This window comes from Vipera berus, assembly GCF_964194415.1.
Source record: "Vipera berus genome assembly, chromosome: 5".
Lineage (NCBI taxonomy): Eukaryota > Metazoa > Chordata > Lepidosauria > Squamata > Viperidae > Vipera > Vipera berus.
This window is the reverse complement of record NC_138207.1, coordinates 33,358,244-33,382,846: the sequence shown is the minus strand read 5'-3', so window position 1 is coordinate 33,382,846 and position 24,603 is coordinate 33,358,244. Positions and strand designations below refer to the sequence as shown.

At 40.4% G+C, this 24,603-nt stretch overlaps 1 protein-coding gene across 1 annotated transcript in view; it reads right to left on the bottom strand.

The window, feature by feature from the left end:
• The window catches only part of FARSB (phenylalanyl-tRNA synthetase subunit beta), a 42,574-nt gene extending 28,813 nt beyond the window's left edge, over positions 1-13,761 (bottom strand). The window contains exons 1-11 of the mRNA XM_081328821.1: positions 13,666-13,761; positions 12,830-12,885; positions 12,351-12,505; positions 6,475-6,547; positions 6,031-6,146; positions 5,526-5,676; positions 3,736-3,844; positions 2,179-2,249; positions 1,609-1,670; positions 1,471-1,522; positions 386-447 (exon numbers count right to left, since the gene is read on the bottom strand). Coding sequence (XP_081184947.1) covers positions 386-447; positions 1,471-1,522; positions 1,609-1,670; positions 2,179-2,249; positions 3,736-3,844; positions 5,526-5,676; positions 6,031-6,146; positions 6,475-6,547; positions 12,351-12,505; positions 12,830-12,885; positions 13,666-13,723 — 965 coding nt within the window. The 5' untranslated portion in view covers positions 13,724-13,761. The remainder of the gene's footprint in view (positions 1-385; positions 448-1,470; positions 1,523-1,608; positions 1,671-2,178; positions 2,250-3,735; positions 3,845-5,525; positions 5,677-6,030; positions 6,147-6,474; positions 6,548-12,350; positions 12,506-12,829; positions 12,886-13,665) is intronic.
• Positions 13,762-24,603: the final 10,842 nt, after the last annotated feature.

Genomic DNA, 24,603 nt, shown 5'->3' with positions numbered 1-24,603 from the left:
AAACCTAAATTGTACCTATGCCACAAGCAGCATTCTCTGCTCATGGTAAGAAAAATACAAATACAAACAGTTCATTTTGATCAGTATGCCACATGCACAACCAAAGCCAGTTTTATTCTAGGCATGCTCACAGTATTCTATTCAAGCTAGGATCTCAAATCTAGAGACTACTTTGCAAGCTAACATGCTAAGTTGTGATTTAATAGTATTACAGTTTGTAGAACAAATCAAGAAGTCTGGTTAAATAATATACTTCTAATGAATTAGGACCAGTCTTGCCTGCTCTTATAAAAATTACCACTGGTGAGAACCAATCACACAAAAATCTTATCACAGTTGCTGTAAATAGCATTCTATTTGCATTTTTTGAAGAAAAAGAACATACCTAATTCCTATCTTCTTATTAATTATTTCAGGTTTTATTTTTTCACGGCGGTAGGACAGCTCCTACAAAAGATGTTAACACAAGTCATTTCTCTAATATCACATACTTGCTTCCATAATAAACAGTCTGAAGTTTTCAACTAGGTATTGATAATCAGAATTTTACTATTTTAAAATATTAGTATTAGTTATGAATCATTATTAAACAATGTAATCAATCGTCCTGACTAAACATATGATAGCAATACTTTTCATAACCATCCATCATATAAACAGTTAACACCTTAACATCAGATACACATAAAATAAATAGTTATACATGAATATGAACTACCCCAGGATTTAAAAGCTTCTCCAGTATGCACTGCCAGGCAGAGATTGGAGTGGTACCCGAATTACTCATGCTCTGAAATATGCTGTTACTGAAAATATGTGCAGCCTCTACTTTGTTGGTATAAGTTATTTATTTTGCATTGGCTACGAACTGTGTTATTTTTCTTTCAATATATGACAAGATCCATAGTGTTCTGTTTTTCCACTGTATTTTGCAGGAAGGTATTCTTCTTCTCCAAAAGATAAGAATATCTCTGTTAGAGGTTCTCTGAGATGGAAAAATGTTTGCTTCCTTATATATAACTAGAACATAAGAAATCTGAGATCTCAACTAAGCTTTGGATTATAATTAGTTATTTCAACATCATATAGATAAAAAACTCTTACAGAATTCATACATAGATTAGACATAAGCAAATCTTTTAAACCTGGGAAAATATAAATATTACCAGCATATGCTAGATGCATTTATAAAATGGCATGTAATAGGAAACTTAGCTCTTCATTAAATTACTTCTAGTGGGTGGAAAAAAAATCTCAAAACAATAGGTATCAACAAAAATTTTCAAATTGAAAATATCTGGAATTTGAAATAAACTCAAAGGAGAGAATAAAGACAAATATTCAAAATTACTTTCAGAAGACAAAATACCTGGGAAAACATACATTGACTTTCCTTTCCAAAAGTCTTAACTCCCATTAAAAATGTTCCAGTTCTTAATTATATAAAAATTCTTATCTTATAATACTCACTGGAAAGATGTAGCTTTTTCCATTAGGATAAGTTACTTCTACTGCTTCAGCCCTTAAAGAGAGTAAAAACACACAACTATAGCACAGGCTACAACACACATGCACACTGTTATAAAAGGAAAAGTCAGACTAACTCACGTGAATGGCTTATTGCAATATTCACTAAACATTGTAACCAGGATATCGAGTACAATTTTTGCCTGAAAGACAGAAAGCATACCTATTTCTTAAAGTATTTAATTATTAAATACTATAAGTAATTGTATTAAATTAATGATTGTTTTAAATATAAAATTACAATATGTTCATAAGAAATCTTTAAAAACTTTACCAGTTTTCCAAAAATGTCATGAAAAACCAGGTAACTAAATTACTAACTAAAGCAATTAACAAATGAAATGTTTGCACATCTATGAAGCTGACAAAAGATACAAACTCGGATCAGTTCATTACATTATATACATTTATATCCACTTTAATTTCTAGAGACATAAAATAACCACAACAATTGACTGCTATGATCCAATATTTTGAAATCCTTTTATAAAGCGTCAAGCTTACTCCTTATATTCACTTTGAAGCAAGTCACATTTCTAAAAATAAATACTGATCAGCAGTTAAGGTCACTTTCAAAGGGACATCATTCTTATTTTATTTTGTAGATCAAGATTAACTTTGCTCAATACTTTGCTGGTCAAGGGTATTTACCTTGGTAAGATCTGTGGCTGTACACTCAATGAGTACATTTCTAGTGTTGAGGGTTATTTTTGAATGGTCTCCTAAAAAACAGAAATATACTGGAATTGAAGATGCAATTTTTTCATGTTCTTGAATTTAAAAGACTGAGTTTTACAAATCTTTCTACTGAATATTGGACTTAGAGCTATAGTACTAGAAAACCTAACAACCAGCACAATAAATATGCATGCTGAGATCTAAGTGATTTTTCTTTAAATGAACAAGAACTTAGATTATTGTTTTTCCTTGTTTATAGTTTTGTACCAGGATATTTGAGAATTTTTCCACGGGGTAATTTCTCAAGAAGGGACTCTGAAATCCAGACGTGTAGACATTACATAAATTATTTTGTGGACCAGGCCCTGCAGATGAAATTATTTGTTAGGGTAGAATGTAGTCAGTGGAAGGTTCTGTATTTGCTATAATTTTATAGTAAGATTATGGTGTTAACCGTCGTTACAGCATGCATAAATATCATGGCTTTCCTAAGAAACTGATGTCATTTGAACTGCAATAAATGGCAAAAGTTATTCTTTGAAAAATGAAGCAATACTGCCTGCAGCTAAAGACAACATTGGTGCATCTATGGATAGATTATATTTCTTTGAAACGTTGCAGTATTTATGTAAAGAACATGCAGACATATATTTAGTGTAATCCCCAAAATATGATTAAATTATACTACATTGTATTTTCTTAAGGAGCTGAAATTACAAAGATTACTGTGTGTCAGCAGTTCTATAAATGTTTTCGCAGACCAGAATCCCCAGTTCCTATGTCACAAGAAAAAAACAACACGACTTACTGCTGTCCAGAATTCATTAACTGTATTGCTTCGTAACAGAAATGAATGACTGCAATCTGAACAGTGTAGCAGTTTCGCTTTCTCCTATGTAAGCAAGAATTCTGAAATTCTGGTTTCCTATGAAGTACAAATGCACTTCCACGAGGGTTCACTAGGAGCCTCAATCTGTACTCATACCAGATTTTCTGTTTTCTTATCCTGGGAGCTATTCCCAAATGTGTTTCAGATATACAGTACATGGGAAGGATGCAGACAAAAGAGGGATCCAATCTGCTAGTAGCATCTAGTCTGCTGAATAGATTATACCTAAGTGTACATTATACCTAAGTGTACATTTTGCTTGTCTTCTTGCAGACGTTTCATTATCCAAACTAGGTAACATCATCAAGTCTGCAAGAAACAAGCAAGCTCAGAGAGCACCCAGGATCCCTCATGTCAATCCTGAACTACAAATATTCTCCTTTATTAGTACATATGAGAACTTCAGCCAATTTAAAATTTTAAAAAAGTTTATATTCCATTTCTGTTAAAGAGTTGAAACAATCAGACCTTGAGAATATATTCAAAAAGCATGAAGAAATTCTTAGAAACAGGAAAAAAAGTTTTATATTGAGGAGTATGTCCTGAAATAAACAGAACAAATTTCAGACTATAACAGTATGCCATTTCCTATTTCTCTCATATACTGAGGTTAAAACAAATGCTGCTAAGAAAAATCTTACCATTAATTACTGGTGGCATTGAGAGAACAACACCATTGCTATCATAGATAACTGGATAAAGTGATTCATTTTCAATAATATGTAGATAGTGTCTAAGATGGCTATCCGTCTAAAACAAACAAAAGTTAAATTAATGTTTATATCTTTCCTCAGAAACCATTGCACAATATCATCTGATAATATCTATATAACATACATTAATCCCTAGAAGCGATTTATATATGAATGATTTTTTCATAGGAAAATATCACTATATACTAGGAAGGTGATCGGCAATTCACTTATTTCTTAGTATATTTCTTATGGCACATTCCTTATTCAAGTCTATGAGCAGACATGAAACTAAAAATAAAACTATTTGTAAAAACTCAACCAGTTTTCAGTTTATTGCTAATCTGTATAAAACAAGAAACTATTAAGGAGTTTGAATGTTGACAAATTCATAACAGTATGTCAACACAGTGCAATAATTTTACAATCTCACCAGAAGATAAATTTCTAATGTTATCCATTCTTTGAGAAAAACATTAAAGGCAGGTTTTGTCTTACTGAACATAAGATTTCAGGCCAATGCCCCAAATTGTTGGGAAAATGGAACCATTAAAGCAAATTTGGCAGGGAAAGTATAGAGAAATACATGAAGGATTATTTATTTGAGTACTACTTTTGCTTTAAACCTATAATCTTATTTTTGCTCCCATCTTGTTTTTCTATTTTTTTGTTGACTCAGGTCAATGACTGCTAGCTTTGGTATGCACATATCAGACTCATGTATTTTGATTCAACATCCCTTTCTTTTTTTTCTTTGCTGTTCCAGTGTTAAGCTGGGAGTAGCTCCATGTACTTAAAAATCACTGAGGTCTAATAACATTTATCAAAGGAGAGAAAAATAGAGACATTCAAAGTTTATTCCTGGAGAATAATTCTGTAGATTCCAAGAATTTCCCTATTCAAAAACAAATGGTGCCGATGTATCTATTTGTCTGGGCAGAATTCTTCCTTCTGGAGCAATAGCCATCCCCAGATGTTCCAGAACGATCACAACAGGGAGCATCCGGGCACGATGCCAGATTCCTTTGTAAATAGAGTATATTTATATATCCAAGAAGCTTAGGCAGGAGGTTGGACTAGAAGATCTCCAAGATCCCCTCCAGTTCTATGATTCTATGAAGAAGACCAATCAATGGTCTCTAATCCAAACATCAATGTAAGCAAAAGCTACTTAGCTTTAGCAAGATTGTCATACCAAAGGCTTTCAGATAAAACAATTCTGTAATGTCTCTAAGCCACAAAATGGGCCTGCAAGCACAGTTCTATGCTATGACATCTAAATAAACAAATCATAGTTAGGACAAGCACTCTACTTCAAGGAGCAGCAGTACTATGAGGTCAGAAATGAATTTACAAAAAGATAAAATCTATATTAGCAATGCTCAAAAGTTTACTGGACTACTGCATGATCTAAGGTTTTCTACTATGGGCCAAGTGTTTTGGAACATTCCTAGTTATAAAAGCTGGATGTTAGTTCAGTACAGTATATAAGGCTGGTTACCATTTTCCCAAATCTATGAGTTCATTAGGAACCTCAGTTACATTGTATTGTTTATGTGTGTTTATTTTTTTCCAGTTTACAGACATTTCAGCTCTTGTTTATACTTTCATGTGATGCTGTTTGTGTGTATTTATATATTGTATTCACCCAAGGTCATTATGTTGAGATAGGTGACCAAATAAATTGTACCAAATCATACATAAATGGAAATATATCTTGTTGTATTAAAATAACCTACCCTGTACATTTCCATGATTTCAGGAGCACTGTATTCTTTATCTTGATTCAATGGTTTGAATTTAATTTCAGCTGGTGGTTTAGCTGTATATATAAATGGGCCAGAGATTGTATCTAGATCATGGGTACCAATTGCAACTAACGATCTCTTCCTAAAAAGAAAACAAAGTGAATTAACATCTCTTCTACCTACTAAATACCCATTACACAGGGTACTGATAAAATATGGATAAAGTGACAGTTGTTATATTCTTGTGTAATAAATATTATTCATAAATAATAAACTTTGAATATTGCACTGTAACCTGCATCTGAAAAATGAATACATGCATATTATATGCAGTAGTTTTCTTCCCTTTTTACATATATCTGATTTTTAAAATACCACGTAAAAACAGAGTTCTTCAGCATTTTCAGGCGAAACACATTCTAATTCAAGATGCCATAAAACATTTTACCAATATTTTTAATATTTCACTAAAAATAAATTTCAGAATACAACTAACCTGCATATATTATGATGCAATTTTTCCTGTAGGTCAATGAAACTATCATAACGGTCTTTGACAAAAGTTATATTACGAAGAACTGCAGCCACTGCATAAGGACGGACTTGGGCAGTCTGCCATAAAATGGATACAATTATTAGCAAAAGACAGTATGAGTGAAAATATTATATGTTCCATAAAGCAATCCATTATTTCATAAAATTAAGCTTTCATCTTAAACCAAAACATTTAAAATAACTAATCCTGGATATTTTAAAAATAAATATTAATTGTATTTTTTAAATGTCTGTATTCAAAGAAAAGGAACAGCAGTACAATTAATCAATATAACAGCATTTTTATGTTTATTGACTCTTAGCTAACCTCTACAAAAATTGACTTAAATTTGAAAAGCATTTATTTACAATGTATGCATCAAGATGAAGATTCAGCTTTACTTACCTCTTCACTAATGGTAAGTCTTTGAATTTCACCATTGGGTGGTGTGATTTTTTTGTATCGTGGAGCCCTTATTCTAAAATAATGAGATTTTAACATTAAAGATCAGTTTTAGAGGCATAAAAAAGCAGGCTCCACCTTAATGCTTCTCCCTCATCCAACTGACATCCACAGTTAGCACACAGAAACATACCAATACTTCCAGCATGATTTGAAAAGCTGTTTTGAGCTAAAAAAAAATTAAAAATTGAAATACTTTGCCTTTCACTAGTAAATTTTTTTGCCATTATCAGATTTCCAATAATAAAGGATTGGTTGTGTGTTAAATATTTTAAATATTATTAAATAGCTTTCTGAGCAACAATAGGGAAATAATTTGTCATTACCGTATATACTTGAATATAAGCCGACTCGAATATAAGCCGAGACCCCTAATTTTACCCCCCAAAAATGGTAAAAGTTGGTGACTCGAGTATAAGCCGAGGCTGGGAAATGCAGCAGCTCACCTTATGCTCCTCTCCAGAGATCTTCCCTCAGCAGCGGCCGGCAAAGTAGCTCGCACGCGAAACAAGCCCGGCAGAGGAGCCGGAGCGGCGAGCAGAGGCGCCCGGCCCAGATCCTGCAAGGCCCGGCCGAGACGCGCCCCCAGCAGCGGAGCTGCTCCGGCTCCTCTGCCGGGCTTGTTTTGCATGTGAGCTACTTTGCCTGATGCTGAGAAGACCCGCTTGGGCACTCGGGTTGGTGTCAGTCTCCGCAGGCCCTTCTCGTTTCCAGGAACGTCAAGCGCGCTTGGCTCCCCACCCCCACGGCAGGGCAGGGCAGGGCAGAGACTTGCTCGCCCTTCTGACGGCCCTGAAGAGAAACGAAGGGCTTGCAAACTCCCCGCGAGAAGCTGGGCGAAGCGCGCGGCTGGGCGAGTGTGTGCCTGCGCGCGTATTTACGAAAGAAACGCTCCGAGAGTTCTTCTTTCTCCGCCCCCTTGGGGGGAACTCTAGCGACTACTGTAGCCGCGCTTCTCTTCTCGGCTCCGAAAATAGGGATTTCTACTCTCTCTCTCTCTCTCTCTCCCCTCCCCACCCCGCATTCTCCTGCCTCTTCGATTGCGACAATAAAAGGGCGAAGGGTGCGCTGGTTTCTTCCTCCTTCCTCCCCCCCTCCCCTCCCCTCCCCGATTGTCAGGTGAGGCAGCTGGAGGTCTGGCCGGGAGATTGTAGCCGTTTTGAAACGCCGCGTCTTGAAACGCCCGATCAGCTGATTTTCGGGTGGAAGAGCCGCGGCTTGAATCTGTTTGCATCTGCCTGAATTAGACCGAAACGGCCTGAATTTGACCAGAGTTGCTTTGTAATGGCTGGAGGAACTGCAGAGGAGGTCTTGCCGGGAGATTGTGGCCGTTTTGAAACGTCGCGGCTTGAAACGCCCGATCAGCTGATTTTCGGGGCGGAAAGAGCCACGGCTTGAATCTGCTTGTATTTGTTTGAACTTAACCAGAAACGGCTCGTAATGGCTGGAGGAACTGCGGAGGGAGTGAATGCTCCAGCCTGGAATATTTGGAAAGGCTGGGGGAACCGGATGAACTGCAGCTTAAGCGACTGTTGCCAGAGGAGCCATGGCTTGAAACGCCCCAGTTTTGGGGCAGCGTTTGCTTGTTCCCTCCCTCCCTCCCCTTTCCCTCCTCTCTAAATCCTTCCTTCCTTCCTTCCTTCCTCCCTCCCTCCCTCCCTCCCCTTTCCCTCCTCTCTAAATCCTTCCTTCCTTCCTTCCTTCCTTCCTTCCTTCCTTCCTTCCTTCCCCAGCCCTAATCCGGAAAGTGGAAGGAAAGAAGAGTAAAGGCTGGGCGGAGGAGGAGGGGAAGTGCAACCCTGCACTATTCAGCTCAGTGAAGTCACGCTTGAAACGGCTTGAAACGCCCGATCAGCTGATTTTCGGGGCGGAAAGAGCCACGGCTTGAATCTGCTTGTATTTGTTTGAACTTAACCAGAAACGGCTCGTAATGGCTGGAGGAACTGCGGAGGGAGTGAATGCTCCAGCCTGGAATATTTGGAAAGGCTGGGGGAACCGGATGAACTGCAGCTTAAGCGACTGTTCCCGGAGGAGCCATGGCTTGAAACGCCCCAGTTTTGGGGCAGCGTTTGCTTGTTCCCTCCCTCCCTCCCTCCCTCCCTCCCTCCCTCCCCTTTCCCTCCTCTCTAAATCCTTCCTTCCTTCCTTCCTTCCTTCCTTCCTTCCTTCCTTCCTCCCTCCCCTTTCCCTCCTCTCTAAATCCTTCCTTCCTTCCTTCCTTCCTTCCTTCCTTCCTTCCTTCCTTCCTTCCTTCCTTCCTTCCCCAGCCCTAATCCGGAAAGTGGAAGGAAAGAAGAGTAAAGGCTGGGCGGAGGAGGAGGGGAAGTGCAACCCTGCACTATTCAGCTCAGTGAAGTCACGCTTGAAACGGCTTGAAACGCCCGATCAGCTGATTTTCGGGGCGGAAAGCGTGCGGTGTTGTTGTGTTTTTTTTCCTCCCCCCGAAAGTGAACGGCAGCTTTCCGTACTAGTGTATTGGCATGTCAAGACACCAGCACAAAGACCAAGGTACAAGCAGCCCTCCTTCAGTCATTATTGAAACATTTGATCAGCCCAACTTCTTCTTCTTATTATTATTATTAAATCTGTTTTTTAACCAAGCGTGACTTCACTGAGCTGAATAGTGCAGGGTTGCACTTCCCCTCCTCCTCCGCCCAGCCTTTACTCTTCTTTCCTTCCACTTTCCGGATTAGGGCTGGGGAAGGAAGGAAGGAAGGAAGGAAGGAAGGAAGGAAGGAAGGAAGGAAGGAAGGAAGGAAGGAAGGATTTAGAGAGGAGGGAAAGGGGAGGGAGGGAGGAAGGAAGGAAGGAAGGATTTAGAGAGGAGGGAAAGGGGAGGGAGGGAGGGAGGAAGGAAGGAAGGAAGGAAGGAAGGAAGGAAGGAAGGAAGGATTTAGAGAGGAGGGAAAGGGGAGGGAGGGAGGGAGGGAGGGAGGGAGGGAACAAGCAAACGCTGCCCCAAAACTGGGGCGTTTCAAGCCATGGCTCCTCCGGGAACAGTCGCTTAAGCTGCAGTTCATCCGGTTCCCCCAGCCTTTCCAAATATTCCAGGCTGGAGCATTCACTCCCTCCGCAGTTCCTCCAGCCATTACGAGCCGTTTCTGGTTAAGTTCAAACAAATACAAGCAGATTCAAGCCGTGGCTCTTTCCGCCCCGAAAATCAGCTGATCGGGCGTTTCAAGCCGTTTCAAGCGTGACTTCACTGAGCTGAATAGTGCAGGGTTGCACTTCCCCTCCTCCTCCGCCCAGCCTTTACTCTTCTTTCCTTCCACTTTCCGGATTAGGGCTGGGGAAGGAAGGAAGGAAGGAAGGAAGGAAGGAAGGAAGGAAGGAAGGAAGGAAGGAAGGAAGGAAGGAAGGATTTAGAGAGGAGGGAAAGGGGAGGGAGGGAGGGAGGGAGGGAGGAAGGAAGGAAGGAAGGAAGGAAGGAAGGAAGGAAGGATTTAGAGAGGAGGGAAAGGGGAGGGAGGGAGGGAACAAGCAAACGCTGCCCCAAAACTGGGGCGTTTCAAGCCATGGCTCCTCCGGCAACAGTCGCTTAAGCTGCAGTTCATCCGGTTCCCCCAGCCTTTCCAAATATTCCAGGCTGGAGCATTCACTCCCTCCGCAGTTCCTCCAGCCATTACGAGCCGTTTCTGGTTAAGTTCAAACAAATACAAGCAGATTCAAGCCGTGGCTCTTTCCGCCCCGAAAATCAGCTGATCGGGCGTTTCAAGCCGCGGCGTTTCAAAACGGCCACAATCTCCCGGCAAGACCTCCTCTGCAGTTCCTCCAGCCATTACAAAGCAACTCTGGTCAAATTCAGGCCGTTTCGGTCTAATTCAGGCAGATGCAAACAGATTCAAGCCGCGGCTCTTCCACCCGAAAATCAGCTGATCGGGCGTTTCAAGACGCGGCGTTTCAAAACGGCTACAATCTCCCGGCCAGACCTCCAGCTGCCTCACCTGACAATCGGGGAGGGGAGGGGAGGGGGGGAGGAAGGAGGAAGAAACCAGCGCACCCTTCGCCCTTTTATTGTCGCAATCGAAGAGGCAGGAGAATGCGGGGTGGGGAGGGGAGAGAGAGAGAGAGAGAGAGTAGAAATCCCTATTTTCGGAGCCGAGAAGAGAAGCGCGGCTACAGTAGTCGCTAGAGTTCCCCCCAAGGGGGCGGAGAAAGAAGAACTCTCGGAGCGTTTCTTTCGTAAATACGCGCGCAGGCACACACTCGCCCAGCCGCGCGCTTCGCCCAGCTTCTCGCGGGGAGTTTGCAAGCCCTTCGTTTCTCTTCAGGGCCGTCAGAAGGGCGAGCAAGTCTCTGCCCTGCCCTGCCCTGCCGTGGGGGTGGGGAGCCAAGCGCGCTTGACGTTCCTGGAAACGAGAAGGGCCTGCGGAGACTGACACCAACCCGAGTGCCCAAGCGGGTCTTCTCAGCATCAGGCAAAGTAGCTCACATGCAAAACAAGCCCGGCAGAGGAGCCGGAGCAGCTCCGCTGCTGGGGGCGCGTCTCGGCCGGGCCTTGCAGGATCTGGGCCGGGCGCCTCTGCTCGCCGCTCCGGCTCCTCTGCCGGGCTTGTTTCGCATGTGATTCTGGGCCAGGTGCTGCTGAGGGCGAGCAGAGGCGCCCGGGAGACCCCAGCAGCGTCAGGCAAAGTAGCTCGGCCGCGCGCAAGTCCTCGGTAAGTTCTTTTTTTTTTGTTGACTGGAGTATAAGCCGAAGTGGATTTTTTCAGCCCAAAAAGTGGGCTGAAAAATTCGGCTTATACTCAAGTATATACGGTATATCTTTTCAGAATTTTTTTTCAATTTCTTACTTTTCCTTAAGCTACCTATCTAAAAATATTAAATTATAATTTCACATAATGTTTAAACCACAGGCAAATATAAATTACATGTACCTAAAGCAGTTCAAGCAACCTGGATTTCTAGTTATTTCTGAACCTATCCTTTACTCGCATTTAGACTTACTGTATACAGTATGCCGCTTCACAGTGCTTTACAGCCCTAAGGTTTACAGAGTACGCATATGTCCCCCAACAATTTGGGCCCTCATTTTACCAACCTTGGAAGGATACAGATAGACCTTGAGTTACAACAGTAATTGGGGCCAAGATTACCATCATTAAGCAATATGATTGTAGAGTACAATTTCACACGACCACATCGCTTAGTAATGAAAATCCCACAAATGTGGGTTCCCATCATAACCTTAAGATGGGCAGGTTGTTTATCAGGAAGTAATAGCAGTCCAAGGTAAGAAGAAAGGTGTGACACACGAAAAGAGGCCCTGGGATCACCAGTGCAGTCTACATATGAGTTGGAGGAAGGCCTGTTGTAGGCCATGTGCAAGTGGAGGAAAGCCTGGAGGTGGATGGCACACTGAATTGTGACCGTAGAAAGGCTAGTGGAGTGGATGGCATGGTGGGCAAAAGCACAGGAAGGCTGGGCGGTTGATGGCATTGCACTGCATGGCACAAATACAGGAAAGCCACAGAGATTTCATGTGACTGTGGAAAATTACAACTGTAGTAAGGGCAAGCCAGTTTCCAAACAACCAAATCATGATCATGTGATCAGGGGGCATGGCATCAAGTGGAATATCAAGGATCAATTGTAAGTACCACTTGTTCAGTGCCATTGCAACTTCAAACGGTTGCTGAACAATGTGGTTGATAAAGGGAAGACTACCTGTAAAGGGTAACGTTTGAATTATTAGGTAGGATTTGTTGCTAAAGCACAAGCACATAAAAATTATTCAGCAGTTGACATTTTTGTCTGACTACTTACTGATAAGCCTAATACAGCATTTAATAATAGTCTCAAATGTTGTCGAGTATTACCTTTCTTTAAAAATCTGAAGACCTCTGACTAGGCCTTCCAAACAAAGGAGATCATAGCGATTAGCAGGAACATCAATTTTATACAGAATGGTTTCTGATGCACCCTCTGCTTTTCCATCACCTTTTTCTTTGCTTATTATGTCCTTCTCGGAGGTCTAAAATAAAATATACATATCTAAAGCATACAAACAAAAACTTATGAGCAGACATCAATGTCAAGCAGCATGAGTCTTGTCTTAACATACCCATGCTGGCTTCCAGTAATCATCTTGTTTGTTTCTAGATGCTCAACATATTATTGAAAAAGAAGGAAGTACTCCCATTATTAGAACCACTCTGTTTTCATTGTTAAGGTGTTTTTTTTTACAAAACAGAATCCTGAAGAATTAGGGGGAAATGCTTTATGTGACACTTGCATTACACTACACGTATCACATCTACTGTGAGTCTGCAATAAATATAACAGTAAAAATACTTACAATTTCATCAAGTTCCAAACCAAATTCAAAACAGAGTTCATCAAATTCTTCATCAGCTGCAAAAAATATTGTTTTTAAGATTGGTTATCAATTAAAGTGGAATTAATGCATCTTTTAGAAAAAGATAACTGATTTCATCTTAATATTTGGTTAAATGTCACTCAGAAGGACTTCAGAGGTGGCACAAATGATGCAATTTTGATAAGCAACCAATGTAATATCCTTCCATTTTCATAGCTATCATGGGTCAATAATCTGTATTAATCAATAAGTAAGGCTGTTTATGTTTGGCTTCCTGCTGGAAAATAAAAGCGACCCCCTTCTCCCATTACACTTTGTCACTTAATCTCTCTCCACCCTGGTACCGGCTGAATGTGCAGGATACACAACTGCCAAGACCACAATGGACTTGGTCGAAAGCAGTGGAGGCTGTAGTCCAACATATTTGGTAAGTACCAAATCAGGGCAGAATAAGGTACCTTTTCGCCCCTGAGCTCAGAGAACTTTATGAAGTCTCCTTTATGCTCTAAATCAGGGGTCTTCAAACTTGGCCCTTTTGTGACTTGTGGACTTCAACTCCCAGAATTCCTCAGCCAGCCATGCTGGCTGAGGTTCCTCAGCCAGCCATGCTGGCTGAGGAATTCTGGGAGTTGAAGTCCACAAGTCACAAAAGGGCCAAGTTTGAAGACCCCTGCCTAAATCTACCAAGGTGTCCTTTTCTTACCCATAACCGAACTGCCCCATATCTAGTGCAAAATATCAATCGCAACGGCCTCTTTCCCCACTTCTTCTGACCAAAAGACACGCTCACTACAAGCCCCCAATCTTTTCCTTACCGTAACTTCTTCCCAAGGCTTGAAAAAGCAGATCTCGCTTCACGCCGACAGACGGCATGGCTCACTAGCAGTTCCGGCCAATTACTTTCCTTCGCGGCGCATGCGCTAAGGTCACTATCACTAAGGAAGGCCCCAGGACTTGAACTCTCTCATATTAAGGACTGCTGTCTAAATTTCTGCCCGATCCAAGGCTGCTTTTTTCGGCTACCTCTTCGTTCATCTCCTTCCTCCAGAAGAATTAAGGTAGTATAAAGTCCGTCAAAATACTGTGCTCTTAAAGTGGTGAAAACCTGGCAGAGAGAAACTTGTATAAAGTTTGTTTTACGTTGATAAGGCTTGTCGTGGACAGCTAACCGTTCCACTTTATCAGACGGAAAAAGGGTCATATTTTGGTCTATAGATTTACGAACAGTAAATAGTATAGAATGGGTTTCGCCCTTGCACCGTGTGTCAACTTGGTAACAAGAAACAACGTGTAAGTTACTCCTTGCAGTAAGTTAGTACAATTTAACTCTTATCGTGTTGGCATTAAATTGAATACTCGCTTTGAGATAGGCAGGTACGATGTGTAAATCAATTTAAATAGAATGAAGGGGTTTTTTGCAGTTTCAAATGGATTTATGAATGAGATTATGTTAATTTATACTCCTGTTTGCTTTCATCATAAAGTAAAATCGTTCCCGATAATTTATACAAACTGGCAACTTGAAAATGTGTGGACTTCAACTATAGAATTCCGAATCAGCAGAATTTTGAGAATTGAAGTTCATACATCTTAAAGCTTCCAGCTTTTAAAAATACAACACAGGTTTTCGGTATGATATACGGTCCTAGCCCTTGTGTATGTGTTTCTTAAAAATTGCTGCATCTAGGGACACTTAAATTGATTCACATGTAATAGCTGCTTGGATTTGCACATTACATAAACATGATATTATTAGGCATGGTTTGTTGAATAAGTCATATTTGGATACATTCAGGCACCACAGTCTTGAAAGTACTTACAAGACTTGGCTGTAAATCTTTAGCACTCCTTTTTCAGTCATTCAGGAATTTCACAGTAAATCTAACTACATATCTAAATAGTATTAAATGTTTATGATTTAACATAAGATATTGTTTAAACGAAAGGCAATATACAATATGAACAGAGACAAAATTTACAGAATTTTGGGGGGGTTAGGGGATTTGTTTGCTTTCTAATGGTGATTGTAAAAGGTAAAGGTAAAGGTAAAAGTTCCCCCGCACATGCGTGCTAGTCGTTTCCGACTCTAGGGGCCGGTGCTCATCTCCGTTTCAAAGCCGAAGAGCCAGCGCTTGTCCGAGGACGTCTCCGTGGTCATGTGGCCGGCATGACTAGACGCCAAAGGCGCACGGAACGCTGTTACCTTCCCACCGTAGTGGTCCCTATTTTTCTACTTGCATTTTTACGTGCTTTTGAACTGCTAGGTTGGCAGAAGCTGGGACGAGTAACAGGCGCTCACTCTGTTACGCGGCACTCGGGATTCGACCCGCCAAACTGCCGACCTTCTGATCGACAAGCTCAGCGTCCTAACTCACTGAGCCACCGCGTCCCTATTTAATGGTGATTGTAGTATTCAGTAAAAGAAAAAGGTGCCGGAACTCACACATGTCATACAGCCTGCCTTGCCTACCCTACAAGGTTCCATCCAAAAAAAGGTGCCGGTTCTCCGTTCTGAGCGTTCTATGACAAAAAAAGCCCTGGTAGTATTTAGTTAGAGCATGTGTACTGTAAACTTTAAGTTCTGATTTACAAAACACAATTGTGGTCTTTATGCAACAAGGAAGACAGGATAGATGTGAAAATTGTCATACCAAAATGGATACTTTTTTGAAAAACAGGACAAGTAACAATTGGATAAAATTACAAAGTAAAATTTAGTTGGGCATAGGAAAAATTTCTTAACAGTGGCTGTTCAACAATGAAAGAATCTGCCTTGGGAGTTTATTTATTAGATTTATTACCTGAGGCAATTAAACATCTCAGATAATTCAGTTCATTAACATGTTCAAAGTATAATATTAATATTATCCTGGAGAAAATATATCTATCTGCTCGCTAAGAGTTGACACTGACTTAATGGTACATAATCAATAGCACATGACTAAAATTTTAAAAAATAATTCTAAAATTTAAAAATACGCATAATAAAACACATAAATGATTACCAAAGATAATAATGAATAAATATATGCAGAAATCATATTGAAATCATACATTTCAAGTGTTTGTAAATAACTTGGTTGTGAATATTAAAAAATGCTAATAAATTTCATTCATACTTTTATAGCCCACTGGACAGCACAGTAGCAGAGAAACAGCATGTGTGAGTCTTCTCCATGAAAATTGGAGACCAGTAACAGATTCTGTCAGGACAGCTATATGGTTCTAGACTGGTTGAAGAAGTCATGAATATACCTTGGAAACAAGATTTGTAGGGCTTGGATAATATTTATTGAATCCTGTAACAATAACAATATAGTATTAAGCTCATTACATATTGACATAACTAAAATGTTTCATGGAAAACTCTACATTTTTAACAAAAATAAGACTGAGAAAATGACATTGTTTTAAATTTCTACAAATATGTGTAGTGATGGGTGCCAGTAAAGGGCAGCGTGTACAGTGATGGTTACGCTTAGGTTTGTCCATGTAACACTTCCATTATGCAAGCTTCACTGGCTTCTAGTTTCTTTCCAAGTGCAAATTCAAGGTGCTGGTCATCACCATTAAAGCTCTAAATGACACAGGTTACCTGTGGGGACTGCCTTTCTCTAAGAATATCTACCCATCCTACTAGGTTATAATAAGATGGTCATACTCCTAGTCCCTTCTCTTAAACATTGCCATCTTATGGGATCTAAGAAATGTTCCTTTTCCATGGCAGCCCCTAACTTATGGAACACTTTTCCCCTTGAGGTTCTGCAAGGTCTGTAGCCTTCTGGCCCTCTGTAAAACACTGAAGAATTAGCTCCCCCCCTTCAAGCGATAGGATAGGATGAAGTGACTGCATATAGGAAGCTTGATTTGGCACCAGGTTTTTGTGTCCAATATTTATTTATTTATTTATTTTATTACATTTGTATACCGCCCTTTCCTGAAGGACTCAGGGCGGTTTACAGGGTGATTAAAAAAAAACAACCAAGATACAAAAGTTAAAAACAAATTAAAAAAAACTATATTTGTCCCTGCATAAATAAAACCCCAGTTAAAATTAAGATTAATTCTCAGCCTGGGCCAGAGAGCTCGAAGAGCCAGGTCTTCAGGTCCCGGCGGAAGGAACGGAGGTCGGGGGCAGTCCTCAGCTCCACTGGCAGCTGGTTCCAAAGGGCAGGCGCCCCAACTGAGAAGGCCCTATCCCTGGGTGTCGTCTGCCGGCAATCTCTTACCGGTGGCACCCTGAGAAGACCCTCCCTGTGGGAGCGCACTGGACGAAGGGAACTTGATGCCGGCAGCAGGTGTTCCCTCAGATATCCCGGACCCAAGCCATTTAGGGCTTTATAGGTCATCACCAGCATCTTGAATCTCACCCGGAGGGCAACCGGGAGCCAATGAAGCTCGCAGAGTAGAGGTGTTACATGGGAGTATCGGGAAACCCCCATCACAACTCGCGCGGCCGCATTCTGCACCAGCTGAAGCCTCCGAGTGGTCCTCAAGGGCAGCCCCATGTAGAGAGCGTTGTAGTAGTCTAAACGGGAGGTCACGAGCGCATGAGTGACTGTGCATAGGGCATCTCGGTCCAGATAGGGTCGCAACTGGCGCACCAGGCGAACCTGGGCAAAAGCCCCCCTGGTCACGGCTCCTATATGGTCGTCAAAATTGAGTCGTGAATCCAGGAGGACGCCCAAGTTGCGAGCCCTATCAACGGGGGGTAACACCTCACCCCCCATCATTAGAGATGGAATAGTCTGGTTGACCCGAGATGCCGATATGCACAGCCACTCAGTCTTGGCGGGATTGAGACGAAGCCTGTTTCTCCCCATCCAGACCTGGACTGCCTCCAGGCAACGGGACATCACGGCGAGAGCATCGCTGGGTTGGTTCGGGGTGGAAAGAAAAAGTTGGGTATCATCAGCGTACTGATGATACCCCACCCCGAAGCCACGAATGATCTCACCCAGCGGCTTCATATAGATGTTGAACAGGAGGGGCGAGAGAACCGACCCCTGAGGAACTCCACAAATGAGAGGCCTCGGGGCGGATCTCTGCCCTCCCGTCAACACCGACTGCGAACGGCCCAGGAGATAGGAGGAGAACCACCGTAAAACGGTGCCTTCCACTCCCAACCCCCTGAGACACCGCAGTAGGATACCATGATCGATGGTATCAAAAGCCGCTGAGAGATCTAATAGGACCAGGACAGAGGAGCAACCCCTGTCCCGAGCCCTCCAGAGATCATTCACCAGCGCGACCAATGCCGTCTCCGTGCTGTATCCGAGCCTGAAACCCGATTGGTACGGGTCCAGATAATCAGTTTCTTCCAGGAACAGAGGAAGCTGATGTGCCACCACACTCTCAACAACCTTCGCCAAAAAGCGAAGGTTGGAGACTGGACGATAGTTGTTTAAAACAGCCGGGTCCAGGGCAGGCTTCTTGAGGAGGGGTCTCACCACCGCCTCCTTCAAGGCGGCAGGAAAGACACACTCCTTCAAAGAAGCAGTTATTACTGCGTGGAACCAGCCTCGTGTCTCCTCCTGGGCCGCATAAGCTAGCCAGGAGGGGCACGGATCCAACAAACAGGTTTTGGTGCTCAGCCTCCCCATGATCCTGTCCAGGATGTTTAGTTTTATAGTTTTAATATGGTTTAGTTTTATAGTTTATGTTTAGTTTTATAGTTTTAATATGGTTTTTATGTTGATTTAATTTTTGATTGGGAGCCACCCAGAGTTTGTTATAAGAAGAGAAGTTATACAAATGTTTTACAGAAATGAATAAATCAATCTTAAATATCTGGCAAATAATTTTGGTTTCATGGACCTCTGAGAGGATCTTTAGAGACCTCCAGGACCACTTTAAGGAACACTGGTCTAGATAGTAGGTCTTCAGGTAGACCCCATCAATTCTATCAAATGGAATTGATTTCAGGGGCCACAAATGATGGATCTTTCTTAAACAAAAGCAAACAAATCACTTTATGTCTTAGTACATTGTGTAAATGAACAAAGGCTTCAAATAAATGAAAATTCAGGAAGAATCTCTTTTCTCTTTTTTATTATGAGCATTAATAGGGATCATAAGAATATATTGCATAATGGTTAAGCAATATCTTTGTTTCTTCAGGATTAATACCAGCTCAAAGCCTTATGTCTGAATTCACCAGACCACTGTTGCTTGAATGTCTGGCTTGTAGTTCATTTGGCTTTGTTTTTGTGCTACAGGTCACCATTCAAAACAAACAGGCAACCATAAGCAGTTGTTCCCATATTAATCATCTGTACAGATCAAGGGCATAGTGTCACACATAAAGTAGAATGGAACTTTAAGGAACTTTAACTCAAAGCCCAGTAATACAGGTGATGGAATAAGGTCTCCTGTTATTGTTCTTCAGATCTAATAAAGCAAGGGTTTACTAAATGGCATGAATGAATGGAATTTCTAAGTTTAATGCAGCTAATACAGCAAAATAAAGAATGAAGTGTTATGAAGAATTAGTGAAGAGAGATTTTGGGACATTTTGCACCATGTTTCCCCAAACCAATGCTCTCCAGTGTTGTTGGACTTTGATTCTTAAAATTCCCAGCTAAAACAACCAGATTGGAGAACAATGTCTTACACTATTCAGTAAAATATAAGAAGCTAAAGCCACAGCAACTGAGAAATGTGCCCAGTATAATCTAGTTGGTGTAAAAAAAGAAAAATTCAGTACACACAAACACTTATGTAAATTGTATCCGAAGGGGCTAACTTGCTTTGATGAAATGATTTTGAGTGGAGGATAGCCTACTTATTGATAACTTATCTGTCAGAATATAGTTTAATATTTGAGCTACAGTATTTAGGTATTAGGTTTGCTTAGACAAATGATCACAGCCTGCAGTCTGGCTTCCAGAAATAGCAACCAGTTGATAGTTAATGCATAAGAGTTCTGATGAATATCCATTTCATTTTAACTGCTGTTACATACAGTATGTTGAAGGCCAAATTTTTGGGCCAACATATATGATGCACTAGTAATTTTACCATGGGTTTGATTATTACAAAACAGTTGACTGATTGGTACATGCACAGAATCATAATCTGTGTGTAGACAACTGCAATCGTTTTTATTGGAAGCCAGTGTGAAACAATGGTTATGGGGTCAGGCTAGAAACTGGGAGATGATGAGTTCTAGTCCTACCTTAGCCACAAAATTAGCTGGGTGACTTTGGGCCAGTCATTCTCTCTTAGACCTGAGAAAAGGTAACAGCAAATGACTTCTGAAAAACCTTGCCAAGTAAACTTCAGGGATTTTTCCAGGCAGTTGCTGGTGTAAAACACTGACTAGAGGACAAAAACAACAATAAAAGTCTCAATTACACCTGCACTTATCTGATTTCTTTTGGAAGGATTTTTTTAAAAATCTGCAAAATATAAAATTTTGTCAGTAATTTACTACAGAAGCTATCCCAAAATACAGTATATGTCTTTCTAAAAAGGGATGGGGGAAAATCTAATCAAACTCAAAGTTATTACAGCCTAAATCCCATACACTTAGAATGACTCTTTAAAAACAAAACATCAGAGTATCCATAAACCTATATATCTAAAAATTAAGTTATATATAATTAAGAACAAGAATACTAATGATGATCCTCACTTTTATGCTATAGAGATCATCATTTGTTGATATCTGAAGGCTAGAGTAACAACTTTGGCAACATTGTATATAAAATAGCAATCCTTATTAGCCAAAAGCTACATCAAAATCTTAAATCTAATCAGAATTCCAGCTGAAAGAAGAGAAAATTAGCTTGTGCCTCAAATCCAGATAAAACCTCCTCTGTGCCATGTGGCACAAGAAATACACTGCAGGAATTTGATTATATCTGCCCTGAAAATATACAGTTGAAAGCAGTTAATATGCTTTATGTCTTTATAAATGCCAAATGATTGAGGCAGTGAATAAAGAGAGAGGATTAATTCTCCTTTGAAAAACATTTGAAGATTTTGAAAAGCTAGTATTAAATTATTCTTGTGTGTCTAAAAGTTGCTCTTTGCTCTTCAATAACTTTTTCCTCCTGGATAATTCTTTACTCTTGGATGATCTCTTCCTTATACTGTATCTTAAGGCCTAGGTGTGTAGCATACTTTTATTTTTATAGTATGGAATAAGTTAAGAAGCCTATCATTTGATGGATCATCTCTACTACCTTTCTTGTATATTGGAGCAAAAATGTTTCATCCTCTGTTTTTTTTTTGGTATAAAGGCTATCCTATGTATAAATAAGAGTAGCACATCCAAAGTTGGTAGCAACCAATAAGCAGGCTTTTTTTTTACATAGCTCAGGGGGTGAGGTGGGGGTGGATTGGAATTAACATTAATAATTTTTAAACATTTTACAATTTTTAATTTTCCAAGAAACATCCATTTCCATAAAGAATGGCAGGATTTAAATAAGCAATCTCTATACGTATGGAGATCTTTAGGTTTATTTTCAAAGTTTTTTGAACTGTCTGCTGCAGCATAGATTAGTTTTTTCATGTTCTCTATGAGGGTTAGATATATGCAACTTCTCTGTCTCATGCAGTCCCCAAATTCATGACCACATTTACAATCTACAAAACATAATTTCATGTAACTGACATAATTGATTCCACCCTGAAGAACTCCTTCCATCCAAAGATTATATGGTTCCCCCCCCACCGCAACTTAATTTATTCAGTGACTTATGACTCTCTTTTTGATATTAGGGTGTGCAACAGACAGAAAAGCAAACCTAACCACAAAGATACAGGTGTCCTATATTGGATTTTATTTAAGCTGGGATGAGTTCTAGCATATGAATCACTTTAGAAATTATTTTATAATAGTTTGCAGGATGTGGGGGAAAAATACTTGAGCCCCAAAAATAGAAAATTGATTGCTGCTGCTTAGCTGAACAAGCCAGTTTGATGCCCTCCTGATGATGTAGCCTATAGTCCCTATTATTAGTTGCCAGGGAAGTGGACTCTTTCTGCTATACTCTTTAGTATAAAAAGCAGATTCACTTTGCTTTGGGAGAAGACAAAATGGATTTTTCATCTTTGCAGAAAAGTAGTAAGTCTTTTCTCAATGTATCATTTAACTGTATCCTTCAGGTGAAAGATAGCTAGTCCAATGGAGTACTGTAGATTTGTGGCTTTAAAAAGAAGGGCGAATTTTCTCTTCTGTGAGGCCATACCCATGTCATAATGTGACCTTCTAATCAGATTGGATTCAGTTAATCAGTTTTGGCATATGACACTTCTACTATGCAGATGGAACCTCATGTTGGATCATGATTGGTTAAATAAATCCCAAATTAAATAGATTCATATACCACAAATAATCATAAGGTGATTTGGATTGGATTGGATTGGCACAATGTATGAACCCAACCATCACACAAGTTTATGGTTTGGTGTGCTGAACCAGATGTAAAACTATGTTGGACTTAATTTTTACTAATAGAGAAGAAATGATACAGGGAGTTGAAATGGCCAGAACCTTAGGTGAAAGTGACCACATCATACTGGATTTTAATATAATGCAAACACTAGCAATAGAAAACAATCCAACCAATGTCTTAAACGTCAAAAGAGCTGACTTTAACAAACTCAGAACCTAGGAAAGATCCCATGGATGAAAATTCAAAGGGTAAAACAACCCAAGAAGCATGGGAAACTCTGAAAAATGCAATCATAAAAGCCGAGACCAGCACAATACCACTGAAAAAAAAAATTCAAGAAGAAACCAACATGGCTGCACAAAGATCTCTGACAAACTGAAAGACAAAAAGGACAAATACAAAAAATGAAAAGAGGGGCACATAACTAAGGCTGATTATTAGCAGACAACCAGAACATGCAAAGATGAAATCAGGAAAACAAAGGCTCAGTACGAACAAAGCCTTGCAACAGAAATCAAGGATAATAAAAAAAGTTTCTTCCAACACATTAACAACAAGAAAAAAGTCATGGAAACTGTAGGTCCACTAAAGAGAGAAGATGGCAAGGAAATAACAGGCAACAGGGAGAAAGCAGAGCTGCTTAACTCATACTTTGCATCAGTCTTCATACAAAAAAGAAACTACAGCCCAACATACCAAAAAAAAAAACCACTGGAAAAGACAAACTAGAAACAAAAATTAAAATAACAAGAAAATGGCAAGAGAACACCTATCCGACCTTGACGAATATAAATCACCAGGACCCGACAGATTACATCCCAGAGTTCTGAAGGGAGCTGGCAGATGTTATCTCAGAAGCATTACACCATATCCTTCATAAATCCTGGAGCACCGGGAAAGTACCTGAAGACTGGAAAAGGGCTGATGTGGTTCCCATCTTCAAGAAAGGGGGGAGGGAAACGGACCCAGGAAACTACAGACCAATCAGTTTAACATCAATACCTGGAAAGATCCTAGAAAAGATAATCAAAAAACAGATCTGCGAACAAATAGAAGCAAACAAAGTTATAGCTAGCAGCCGGTATGGGTTTGTTAAAAACAGATCATGCCAAACCAATCTTATTTCATTCTTTGATAAAGTGACTAAACTAGTAGACCAGTGAAATGCTGTGGACGTAGTATACTTAGATTTCAGTAAGGCATTTGATAAAGTAGATCACAACCTATTCCTTGGTAAGCTAGAAAAAAGGTGGAATAGACAACATCACCACCAGATGGATCTGTAGCTGGCTGGCAAACTGTACTCAATGAGTAGTCCTCAATGGCATTACATCCATATGGAGAGAAGTAAGTAGTGGGGTACCACAAGATTCCATCTTAGGCCCAGTATTCTTCAACTTGTTCATCAATGATTTAGATGAGGGAATTGAAGGGGAACTCATCAAATTTGCAGATGACATCAAACTGGCAGGAGTAGCCAACACTATACAGAAGACAAACTCAGGATCCAAAAAGATCTTGACAAACTTGAACAATGGGCCCTATGCCACAAAACGAGTTTCAATATGGAGAAAAGCAAAGTTTTACATTTAGGCAGGAAAAACCAAAGGTACAAGTACAGATCGGGCGAGACCTGACTTAAAAACAGTAACTGGGAAAGGGACCTTGGAGTCTTAGTGAATGATCACTTGACTATGAGCCAGCAGTGTGCATCCGTCGCCAAAAAAGCTAATATAATCCTGGGTTGTATAAACAGATGCATAAAATCAGATAACATGAAGTATTAGTACCGCTTTATAAAACCCTAATAAGACCACACCTGGAATACTGCAGCCAATTTTGGTCACCATATCACAAAAAAGATGTTGAGAGTTTGGAAAAAATTCAGAGAAAAGCAACTAAGATGATTAAAGGCCTGGAGACTAAAACATACGAAGAACGGCTGCAGGACTTGGGTTTGGCTAGTCTAAAGAAAAGAAGAAATAGGGAAGACACGATAGCAGTATTCCAGTATTTAAGGGGCTGCCACCAAGAAGAGGGGGTGAAGTTATTAACCAAAGCTCCAGCGGGCAGGACAAGAAACAATGGTTGGAAACCGATCAAAGAGAGAAGCAATGTGGAATTAAGGAGAAACTTCATGATAGTGAGGACAATTAACTAGTGGAACAGCTTGCCTCCAGAAATCGTGGGTGCTCCATCACTGAAGATTTTAAAGAAGAGGCTAGCCCAGGGGTAGGCAACCTCGGCTCTTTTATGACTCATGGACTTCAACTGAAGTCCATGAGTCATAAAAGAGCCGAGGTTTCCTACCCCTGGGCTAGACAGTCACTTGTCCGAGATGGTATA